The 12,643-nt window shown below is 43.7% G+C and overlaps 1 protein-coding gene across 2 annotated transcripts in view; it reads left to right on the top strand.

The window, feature by feature from the left end:
* Positions 1–8,087, top strand: part of LOC141052855 (serpin B8-like) — a 53,675-nt gene extending 45,588 nt beyond the window's left edge. For both annotated transcript variants that reach the window (XM_073550163.1, XM_073550162.1), the window contains one exon: positions 7,563–8,087. In XM_073550163.1, coding sequence (XP_073406264.1) covers positions 7,563–7,961 — 399 coding nt within the window. In that variant the 3' untranslated portion in view covers positions 7,962–8,087. The remainder of the gene's footprint in view (positions 1–7,562) is intronic.
* The last annotated feature ends 4,556 nt before the right edge of the window (positions 8,088–12,643 follow it).

Below are 12,643 nucleotides of genomic sequence, written 5' to 3'. Positions count from 1 at the left end.
TAGATCGCAGAATAAAGCGATGCAAAAATAATAATTTTTTTATATAAAATAGTTTTCATTGCATAAAACCGACAAAACATAAAAAAAGACCTAAATGAGGTATCGCTGTAATCGTACTGACCTGAAGAATAAAGCCGCTTTATCAATTTTATCGCACGCGGAACGTTGTAAACGCACCCCCCCAAAAGAAATTCATGAAGCGCTGGTTTTTGTTCATTCTGCATCCAAAAAATCGGAATAAAAAGCAATCAAAAAATGTCACGTGCCCGAAAATGATACCAATAAAAACATCAACTCGTCCCTCCTGTTACCCTTAGGAAAATAAAAAATTGGGGGCAAAAATATCATTTTTGTGGAGAAAAATGATCTTTTTATATTCACGCCCGGGCGTTATAAACTTCTGTGACGCACTTAGGGGTTCAAACTGCTCACCAAACATCTGGATAAGTTCCTTAGGGGGTATAGTTTCCAAAATGGGGTCATTTGTGGAGGGTTTCCACTGTTTAGGTACATTAGGGGCTCTCCAAAGGCAACATGACACCCGCAGACCTTTCCATCAAAGTCTGCATTCCAAGACGTCACTACTTCCATTTCGAGCCCCGACGTGTGCCCATACAGTAGTTTTCTCCCACATATGGGGTGTCAGCGTACTCAGGACAAATTGGACAACAACTTTTGGTGTCCAATTTCTCCTGTTACCCTTGGGAAAATAAAAAAATTAGTGACTGAAAGATCATGTTTGTGGAAAAAATTCGATTTTTTTATTTTCACACCCGGGTGTTATAAACTTCTGTGAAGCACTGGAGGGGTCAAAGTGCTCACCACACATCTAGATAAGTTCCTTGGGGGGTCTAGTTTCCAAAATGGTGTCATTTGTGTGGGGTTTCTACTGTTTTGGTACATCAGGGGCTCTCCAAACGCGACATGGTGTCCGATCTCAATTCCAGCCAAAAATGTCAAATGGCGCTGCTTCCCTTCCGAGCTCTGCCATGCGCCCAAATAGTGGTCTACCCCCACATATGGGGTATCAGCGTACTCACGACAAATTGCACAATAACTTTTAGGGTCCTGTTACCCTTGGAAAAATAAGAATTGAGGGTGAAAAGATCATTTTTGAGGAAAAAAAATGATTTTTTAAATTGTACGGCTGTATGTTATAAACTTCTGTGAAGCCCTTGGGGGTTCAAAGTTCTCACCACACATCTAGATAAGTTCCTTGGGGGGTCTAGTTTCCAAAATGGTGTCATTTGTGGGGGGTTTACACTGTTTTGGTACGTCAGGGGCTTTCCAATCGCGACATGGTGTCCGATCTCAATTCCAGCCAAAAACGTCAAATGGCGGTGCTTCCCTTCCGAGCTCTGCCATGTGCCCAAATAGTGGTTTACCCCCACATGTGGGGTATCAGTGTACTCAGGACAAATTGCACAATAACTTTTAGGGTCCTGTTACCCTTGGGAAAATAAAAATTGGGGGTGAAAAGATCATTTTTGTGGAAAAAATATGTTTTTTTAATTGTACGGCTGTATGTTATAAACTTCTGTGAAGCCCTTGTGGGTTCAAAGTTCTCACCACATATCTAGATAAGTTCCTTGGGGGGTCTAGTTTCCTAAAAGGGGTCACTTGTGGTGGGTTTCCACTGTTTAGGTACATCAGGGGCTCTCCAAACGTGACATGGTGTCCGATCTGAATTCCAGACAATTTTGCATTGAAAAAGTCAAACGGCGGTCCTTCCCTTCTGAGCTCAGCCATGTGCCGAAACAGTGGTTCCCCCCCACATATCAGGTATCAGCGTACTCAGGACAAATTGCACAATAAATTTTGCAGTCCAATTTCTCCTGTTGCCCTTGGTAAAATAAAAAAAAATTGAACCTGAAGTAATTTTTTTGTGAAAAATGTTCATTTTTTTTTAAAATATTCAAAAAATTCCTGTGACGTACCTAAAAGGTTAATAAACTTTTTGAATGTGGTTTTGAGCACCTTAAGGGGTGCATTTTTTAGAATGGTGTCACTTTTGGGTATTTTCTATCATATAGACCCCTCAAAGTGGCTTCAAATGTGATGTGGTCCTTAAAAATTAAATGGTGTTGCAAAAATGAGAAATCGCTGGTAAATTTTTAACCCTCATAACTTCCTAACAAAAAAAAAAAAATTTGGTTCCAAAATTGTGCTGATGTAAAGTAAACATGTGGGAAATGTTACTTATCAAGTTTTTTGTGTGCCATATCTCTGTGATTTAAGGGCATAAAAATTCAAAGTTGGAAAATTGCGAAATTTTCAAAATTTTTGCCAAATTCCTGTTTTTTTCACAAATAAACGCAAGTTATTTGAATGAAATTTTACCACTATCATAAAGTACAATATGTTACGAGAAAACAATGTCAGAATTACCAGGATCCATGGAAGCGTTTCAGAGTTATTACCTCATAAAGGGACAGTGGTCAGAATTGTAAAAAATGGCCCGGTCATTAACGTGCAAACCACCCTTGGGGCTTAAGGGGTTAAAATATCTGGCCTGTATTTCTTTTGCAGCAAAATGGTATCAATAACTAGGCTAAGACACAGCAAAAAAGATTCAATGGAGGCCTGAAATGGCACAATTTTGAGCTCCATGGTATGTGATCCATGTGGCGGACAAAACCCAGTGTAAAATATCTGCCTTGTAGGTAAATATTTTTTTTTCAACAAACTGGTGTTAAGAACTTGTATAAGACACTCCAACAAAATTTTACAGTACCACAAAAATGGCAGTATTTTCTGAGCACTCAGATGTGATCGCTGTGACGGCCAAACTCCTGTTTAAAATAGCTGGATATTCACGCTGTGCTATGGAAAGGATCTGGATGTATTCTGCAGTGCCAACAAGCAAATGGAGAAAAAAAAACATGTGCTCTGGATTGCTTTTGATGATATAATCAGGATTAAAATGCAAAACAAATTATTCCTGGCCACTGATACCTGGAGCTATGTATATATGGTAAATATCTGTAATAGGCAGCAGCATCAGACTGTAATGGAATGAAGTATGCCACATACACTGCCTGCATGCCTAACACTGATATACGCTGCTCAAAAAATAAAGGGAACAATCAAATAACACATCCTAGATCTGAATGAATGAAATATTCTCATTGAATACTTTGTTCTGTACAACGTTGAATGCGCTGACAACAAAATCATCACACAAAAATCATCAATGGAAATCAAATTTATTAACCAATGGAGGCCTGGATTTGGAGCCACACACAAAATTAAAGTGGAATGTAATGTCCTTAAAACAAGTCAAAATGAGGCTCAGTATTGTGTGTGACCTCCACGTGCCTGTATGACCTCCCTACTGTACAACGCCTGGTCATGATCCTGATGAGGTGGTGGATGGTCTCCTGAGGGATCTCCTCCCAGACCTGGACTAAAGCATCCGCCAATTCCTGTACAGTCTGTGGTGCAACGTGAAGTTGGTGGATGGAGCGAGAAATGATGTCGCAGATGTGCTCAATCGGATTCAGGTCTCGGGAACAGGCGGGCCAGTCCATAGCTTCAATGCCTTTATCTTGCAGGAACTGCTGACACACCCCAGCCACATGAGGTGTGGCATTGTCCCGCATTAGGAGGAACCCAGGGCCAACCGCTCCAGCATATGGTCTTACAAGGGGTCTGAGGATCTCATCTCAGAACCTAATGGCAGTCAGACTACCTCTGGCGTGCTCATGGAGGGCTGAGCGGCCCTCCAAAGAAATGCCACCCCACACTATTACTGACCCACTGCCAAACCGGTCGTGCTGAATGATTTTGCAGGCAACAGATCGCCCTCAACACAACATTTCCAGCCTCTGTCACATCTGTCACATGTGCTCAGTGTGAGCCTGTTTTCATCTGTGAAGAGCACAGGGCGCCAGCGGTGAATTTGCCAATCCTGGTGCTCTGTGGCAAATGCCAAGTGTCCTGCACAGTGTTGGGCTGTGAGCACAACCCTCATCTGTGGACTTTGGGCCCTCAGGCCATCCTCATGGAGTCGGTTTCTAACAGTTTGTGCAGACACATGCACATTTGTGGCCTGCTGGAGGTCATTTTGCAGGGCTCTGGCAGTGCACCTCCTGTTCCTCCTTGCACAAAGGTGGAGGTTGCTTCCCTCCTACGGCCCCCTCCACATCACCTGGTGTATTGGCCTGTCTCCTGGTAGTGCCTCCAGCCTCTGGACACTATGCTGTCAGACACTGCAAACCTTCTTGCCACTCCTCGCATTGCTGTGCCATCCTGGATGAGCTGCACTACCTGAGCCACTTGTGTGGGTTGTAGAGTCCATCTCGTGCTACCACGAGTGTGAAAGCACAACCAACATTCAAAAGTGGCCAAAACATCAGCCAGAAAGCATTGGTACTGAGATGTGTTCTGTGGTCCCCACCTGCAGAACCACTCATTTATTGAGTGTGTCTTGATAATTGCCAATAATTTCCATCTGTTGTCTATTCCATTTGCACAACAGCATCTGAAATTGATTGTCAATCAGTGTTGCTTCCTAAGTGGACAGTTTGATTTCACAGAAGTTTGATTTACTTGGAGTTATATTCTGTTTAAGTGTTCCCTTTATTTTTTTGAGCAGTGTATACATAGCCACATACACTGCTTGCCTACCTAGCACTGATATCTAAATACCCCGTAATTATTCCTCAGAAAGACTGCTGGTTTAGCTGGATTTGTGTATTCAATTATGGTATACCCACACTAACTTATATTCTGTCCCAATCTCTGCAGAAACTCTTCCTACACTGCCAAGCCCAGAGCTTAATGGGACGAGCAGGGCGGCGCCAGATCTGATATAGACCTGATGACACTGTGCGGCCAGCCAATCACTGTAATGCCACAACCAATATGGCTGCAGCATTACAGTGCATGGCAGACAATCCCTGCATGTTGATTGGGGCTCCAAAGAGCACCAAACATGCAGGGTGGTGACTCAAACTCCTGCCGAGCAACCCCAGGAATGCTCACCACTCGGCGAGCACTGCGATGCTTGGGCAAGCACCAAGCATTACCGAGCATGCTCGCTCATCATTATTTACATACCATCTACCCTCTAAGGTAGATTATATGTGTATACATGCTCATTGCAGCTTTTATGGTAATATATTAAGCCAATACAGCTGTATTCTAAAGAAGCTGAACAGACTCTATTTGTCTTAAAGTATTAAGGTTTAATTACATTAATCCCTTAAAGATGACTTTCAACTGGATTTTTTAAAATCTAAGCTAAGTACGTCCTTCAATGCTCCATTTATTCTGAATCATATTTTTTCTTCTTTGCCACTATATTCTAAAGTAATGCCCCTTTTTCCAAATTTCATCTTCAACCATCTGGGCATATACCATAGAACTTCTCAGAGGTCGATGATGGCCAATCAAAAAATATCCTTGCCCAAAGAGTTCCATTGAAGGGAAAATTTGCACCTTTATTAACGGGTGTGCAAGTTTATAACAGAAGAAAAATGATACATGAGGATGTATGTATACAGTCCTGGGATGACAGAGTGACAGGCGTTGTGTTCATGTCATCAAAAAAATTGGTCGGCTGTAATATGTAGTTGAGCTACCATTGTATTGTGGCTCTGATTCCAACAGTTTAACAAAGCGAAAGCACTCCCATTGTAGGTCCATCACCACCATTTCAAAATGATCATGGATTGCTAGTTGGTTGCTGAAAATCTTAAAAAAGGGCCCTGATTCTACAATGTTAAAAAGCCCATTAAATAGGCTAGGATGATGCACTATAACATATAAGTACTGCAGTGTATTTTATATACACTATATTTTATATACAATAAGTTGTGTCTTCATCCTAAATTAATGTCAAGAAAAATTACATTGTTGGCTACAGGACTGTCTGGGCTCCCTGGCCCTACTAACTCCAGTTACTAAATACTCCTGGCTTACCCACAGTAGGCCCCTCCTAAATTAACTATTTGTTATACTAGATTTCTATTTCCAATATGCCCCCCTCTAGTGGCTATTCCTATAACTGCATTTCCCTTTTTTACACAACATACACATATATACATAGCAGCATACAATACATGAACAATACAATCCCAACATGAGAAAAAGGGAGGGGAGCACCACGTGAGCCTGGCACACCCCTTACATCCTCAGTGCAAGACGTATGAAAGCCCGCATAGAGTTTGCTAAAAAAAAACACACGAAGGACTCCAAGACTATGGGAAATAAGATTCTCTGGTCTGCTGAGACAAAAATAGAACTTTTTGGTGATAATTCTAAGCGGTATGTGTGGAGAAAAGCAGGCACTGCTCATCACCTGCCCAATACAATCCCAAAAATGAAACATGGTGGGGGCAGCATCATGCTGTGGGGGTGTTTTTCAGCTACAGGGACAGGATGACAAGTTGAAATTGAAGGAAACATGAATGCGGCCAAGTGCAAAGATATCCTAGATGATATCCTGGATGAAAACCTCTTCCAAAGTGCTCTGGACCTCAGACGTGGCCAAAGGTTCACCTTCCAACAAGACAATGACCCTAAGCACACAGCTAAAATAACAAAGAAGTGGATTCAGAACATCTATGTGACCATTCTTGACTGGCCCAGCCAGAGCCCTGACCTAAACCCAATTGAGCATCTCTGGAGAGACCTGAAAATGAGTGTCCACCAACGTTCACCATCCAACCGGATGGAACTGGAGAGGATCAGTAAGGAAGACAATGACCCTAAGCACACAGCTAAAATAACAAAGGAGTGGCTTCAGGACAACTCTGTGACCATTCTTGACTGGCCCAGCCAGAGCCCTGACCTAAACCCAATTGAGCATCTCTGGAGAGACCTGAAAATGGCTGTCCACCAACGTTCACCATCCAACCTGACAGAACTGGAGAGGATCGGTAAGGAAGAATGGCAGGGGAACCCTAAATCCAGGTGTGAAAAACTTGTTCATCATTCCCAAGAAAACTCATGGCTGTACTAGCTCAAAAAGGTGCTTCTACTCAATACTGTGCAAAGGGTCTGAATATGACCATGTGATATGTCAGTTTTTCTTTTTTAATAAATTTGTAAAAATATCTGCATTTCTGTTTTTTTTTCATTAAAAATGGGGTGCAGAGTGTACATTAATGAGAAAAAAATGAACTGTTTTGAATTTACCAAATGGCTGCAATGAAACAAAGAGTGAAAAATTTAAAGGGGTCTGAATACTTTCCATACCCACTGTATTTTGTACAAAAGTAATAAAACATAAGTAGAACTAACAAATTTGGTGTCACTAATGGGTGAGCTTTGGTGATCTCACCTTGCAGAAAAAAAAATATTTGTTATTAATGAATGTGAAGGGTCAGGGTGCACCATGCATGACTTTAAGTAGGCACTTTGTCTTAGGTAACATGTGCCCTGTACTTGGGGCATCATGACCAGAGAACCCCAGAGTGGGAGGTAGAGCTGCAATTTTTTTGCCACAGTTAAGTGTGCTCACTAAATTCACATGTGCCATATTACATCTTCAATTTGAGTTTACTTGAGGAAAGATTTAGTCTTGTACATAATTTTACTATTTATTTTTGATCCAGGTAAAAGCAATGTCTGTGGAAGAAGTAAACAAATTGATGGACAGTTCGGAAATGAAGATGATGAATGTCTTAGTATATCTGCCAAAGTTCAGAATAGAGAAAAGCTTCTCCATGAAAAGAATTCTTTCATCTCTTGGAATTTCGGATGCGTTCAGTCAGACCAAAGCAGATTTCTCAGGAATGACAAAGCAAAGTGATATGTTTGTGTCTGAGGTGTATCACCAAACAGTCCTAGAGCTCAATGAAAAAGGAACTGAGGCTGCCAGTAGTACAGCATCTGTCATGTCTGTTCGCAGCTTTCCTGGTGAACAAGTAAAGTGTGATCATCCCTTCTATTTTTTCATAAAACACAAGAAGTCTAACTCTATAATACTATGTGGAATATTAAATGATCCCTAAGAAAAGAAATGTGTTTTTGATGTAATCACTTGTAAACCTTGTGCAGCTCATATGTAATGTATATGTAATGTATAATTTATTGAGAGATATTTTCTACTTCTTTACTGGAATAAAATGCTAACACAATTTAGTGTTCAGATCTTTTATTTAATCTAAGTAAGGAAAGGATGTAAGTTACATAGCCGGTAAGTTTATAATTTGTATATGTACTAATTAGTATACACAATGCTGCTAACAGGGCACTACTTTCCTTAATGGCGTATGGGGTACGGTGAGCAGAGGGGGGTTGGATTCTGTTGGTACACTAATGGCATCCTCTGATGCACTTTCAGTTGCAATCTATTATCGTACAGGATGCTTCACGAACAATAATAATTAACAGTCACCAGCCAATCACAGTCTAACAGCTGACGTCGGCGAGAACGTTGCTGTAGTATGACGTCACTGTCATATGGTGGCTCGTCCATGCAACAGATGGATGAAGGAAGACGACGCCGTTGGACCGTGGCCAGGTAAGGGGAAGCATTTTTTTTGTATCTATGCAATACGGGGGCAGGATAGGAGATCATATGAGGTATAATGGAGACGACATGGGGCAAAATGGAGTCACATGGGGGTAGAATGGAGACTACATTGGGGCAGAGTGGAGACTACATGGGGAAGAATGGAGACTATATAGGGATAGAACGGAGATTATATAAGGGCAGAATAAATACTACATGGGGCAGGATGGAGACTCATGGGGCAGAATGGGAGAACATATGGGGAAGGATAGAGACTACATGGGGCAAAATAGAGACTACATGGGGCAGAATGAAGAGGCATGGGGGCAGGATAGAGAGACATGGGGGCATGACGGTGTCACATGGTGACAGGATGGAATCACACGGTGGCAGGATGGGAGAACATATGGGGGAAGTATGAAGACATATTGGACCAGGAATGGGAGAACACAAGGGGCCATGAATGGGACCCCACAAGGGGCTAGGAATGGAACACTGCAAGGGGCCAGGAAAAAGATACCACAAGGGGCCAGGAAAGACACCACAAGTGGCCAGGAATGAACCACCACAAGGGGCCAGGAATGAGATATGTGAAGTCCTGAATTGAATACATATGGGAGCAGGATGTTGGACATTATTACTTTAGGGGCTAATTAAGGGATATTATTACTACTGTGATTGGTTTTATTTTTGATGGATAGCTGTCCTGAAGGAGATGAAGGAGGTAGAAGCAGTGGAGGAAGTGTTAGATACAGAGGTTTGCCTCACAAGCCTTGGAAATCACAAGACTTCTGGAACAGCCCCTTGCCCGCTTGCCCCCACAGCCACCAGAGTAGCTCAGTGTCCAGCCAATAAGATGTAATGCCCCTGGCCATGTTTGCTCATCCAGGTGTCAGTGGTGAAATGCACCCTGGCAGACAGAAAATTTTTCAAGGAATGGGTGATGTGGTCTTTGACATGTTGGTGTAGCGCAGGCACAGTTTTCTTAGAGAGGGAATGGCAACTGGGGAACAGCAACAGCGATCATCTGTATCCACCAGGCAGAAAGGCAGCATTTCCATGGCCAACAGACTGGAGATGGTGGAGTTCAAGCTCTCAGCTTTGGCATGTGTAGGAGGAAACACTCTTTTTTGTGATTACAACTGCAGGACCGAGGGCTTGCTGCTGTGCTAAGAGAGGGTGGAGTAGGAAGGACACGAAAAACTGTTGGACTGTGAGTGAGGTAAAGGAGGAGTTGTTTTGGTGGACTGAGTAAGATGCGGTGTGCTGGGTGAAACAAAAACAGCAGGCATCTCCATTTCCATAGCAGCTGATGGGTTCTCACTCATTCACTCAAATGTAGGGGGTAAACAAGTGAGGTTCTGCAGCCAGAGACCTGTGTGAGAACACTTGCAACGGTGACGGAGGATGAAGCAGCACATGCAGTTGATGGGACGGCCGGTAGTTGACGAGGCCCACTTATCCGCATTTTAGCACAGTGATATTCCCAGACTTTTGCATGTTGCAAAACATGTTCTGGTTCATGCATGTTTTAGCCAAATTATTGCAAATTTTGCCTATCCAGAGTCGTTTTTGGCAAAGTTAGCAGATAACATGAGTTAGGTCAACTTTTTCGGCCTTGAAAAAGACCCAGGCTAGGCAATCTTTGCAGTCTCTGTAATCTGCAGACCCACAATCACTGCTGACTGCAGCCACAGCTGTGGCTTAGGATGCAGTGCTTGTCATGGTTGCATCGTTTTGTGTCTGTGCATAAAGGCGCAACGTTACCTCCTTGTCCACCTCCTTTGCTGAGCTACTCAACTGTGTCTGTGTTCACACCAAGTGGGATCTACAACCTCATTGTCATCTTATTGTTATTATTTATTTATATAGCATCATTAATTCCATGGTGCTTTACATGAGAAGGGGGGTTACATACAAAGTTATAGATATCGTTAACAGTAAACAGATTTAAAATGACAAACTGGTGCAGAGGGGAGAGGACCGTGTCCTTGCAGACTTACATTCTACGGGATAGTGGGGAAGAGACAGAAGGTGGGGGGTGCAACAGCTCTGGTGGTGATGAGGCAGCAGCTCGGGCGGTGGTGAGGCGGCAGAATGGTTATTGCAGGCTGTAAGATTTCCTGAAAAGATGGGTTTTCAGGTTCCGTTTGAAGGAGCCGAGGGTGGTGGATAATTGGACGTGTTGAGGCATGGAATTCCAGTGGATGGGGGAAATTCAGGAGAAGTCTTGGAGGCAGTTGTGTGAGGAACGAATAAGTGTGGAGGAGAGTAGGAGGTCTTGGGAGGATCGAAGATTACGTGAGGGAAGTTATTGGGAGATTAGTTCAGAGATATAGGGAGGGGACAGGTTGTGGATAGCTTTGTAGGTCAGTGTTATTAGTTTGAACTGGATTCGTTGGGGAATTGGGAGCCAGTGGAGGGAGTGGCAGAGGGAAGAGACAGGCGAGTAGCGAGGAGAGAGGTGGATTAGTCGAGCAGCAGAGTTGAGGACAGACAGGAGTGGTGCAAGAGAGTTACCAGGGAGGCCACAGAGGAATCATAGAATCATAGAATCATAGAATCGTAGAGTTGGAAGGGACCTCCTGGGCCATCTGGTCCAACCCCCTGCTCAAAGCAGGATTCGCTAAATCATCCCAGTTAGATGTCTGTCCAGCCTCTGTTTGAAGACTTCCATTGAAGGAGAACTCACCACTTCTCGTGGCAGCCTGTTCCACTCATTGATCACTCTAACTGTCAAAAAGTTCTTTCTAATATCTAATCTGTGTCTCCTCCCATTCAGCTTCATCCCATTGCTTCTAGTCTTTCCTTGTGCAAATGAGAATAAAGTTGATCCTTCTACAATGTGACAGCCCTTTAGATATTTGTAGACAGCTATTAAGTCTCCTCTCAGTCTTCTCTTTTGCAAACTAAACATTCCCAAATCCTGCAACCTTTCCACAGGAGAGTGTTGCAATAGTCAAGGCGGGAGATGATGAGGGCATGTACAGGAGTTTTAGTAGATTGATGGCTAAGGAAGCTACGGATTCTGGAAATATTTTTGAGTTGGAGGTGGCAAGAGTTTGGACATGTGGTTTGAAAGACAGGGCAGAGTCAAGAGTTCCTTCGAGGCAGTGGGAGTAAGGTACGGAAGACAGCGTGATGCCGTTTACCATAATAGATAGATCAGGTGTTAAGCGTCAGGTTCCTGTCGCTGCACAGCAGGAATCCCGAGCCTTGCCTTTGGCGGTCTCCCATTCCTCTCTGGCCACAGAGGAGGCTGCTCAGCAGACTCGTCGATCCCGGCGCTCTGCTCAGACTAGCACTGTGGGTTTGGTTGCTGCTGCCACCTCTGGTGCAGCTATAGCAACGCATGCTGGTCAGCAGCGAGCTACTCCAGGGACTAAGTCCTCCTTTCAGTCCACTGAGCATGCCCGTGGGACGATCTCTCATTGGAGATTGGAGGTCACATGCTCAGGTCCTTCTCGAGCTCAGATTGGACCATCAGGAATGTCCCGGAAGGACGCTGCTATAAAAGGTTCGCATGGCCGCTCGGCCATGCGCTAGTATAGACTCTTATGGTTAGTTGTGAGGGTGATGATGGATGCATGTATCTGGTGACTGACGCATTATAACACCCCTCCCTTGGATACGCATGCTTTAGGGATTTAGAGTCAGCGCCTGATAGTGGCATAGTCTGGAGCCACTGTGCTATCACATCACAGCACCACACTTAGTGCCATATAGTGCCATCCAGCATAAGGCACGTTTGTACTGCGTCTACAGCAACATCCATCAGAGCGGCGCCATGTGCAAAATAGAGCACATTCCTACCCTAAGCTTAGGGTGGTTGGTGGCGTCCGCCTGCACCGCGCTGTATGCACACCTAGTGCTTATCTTTAGTTGTGTCGAACGCTAGGGGTGTTGTGAGTTCATTTTCCCCTTCACTACTGAGGCCCGAGGAACTCCCTCTTCTGGTAAAGAAAGGTAGTGAGCCTGATTATCAAACACCTGAGTCTGATGATGATGACTGGCTGAGTGGAGTTACTGACTGGATATAAGGCTGCCAACGCCCTTCTGCCCTGCGGGTGATTTCTCTGTGGGATCCTTGGAGACCAGTCTGAATTCCTGCTCCTCTAAAGCTAAGTTTTCTGCTCGGCTTTTTGCATTTGTGCTTAGACTTTGTTTTGCTTTGTTTTT

The sequence above is a fragment of the Dendrobates tinctorius genome, unplaced genomic scaffold, assembly GCF_039654945.1.
Source record: "Dendrobates tinctorius isolate UK_male_01 unplaced genomic scaffold, ASM3965494v1 ptg000163l, whole genome shotgun sequence".
Lineage (NCBI taxonomy): Eukaryota > Metazoa > Chordata > Amphibia > Anura > Dendrobatidae > Dendrobates > Dendrobates tinctorius.
The sequence above is the reverse complement of the archived record's forward strand: the minus strand, read 5'-3'. Positions and strand labels throughout refer to the sequence as shown.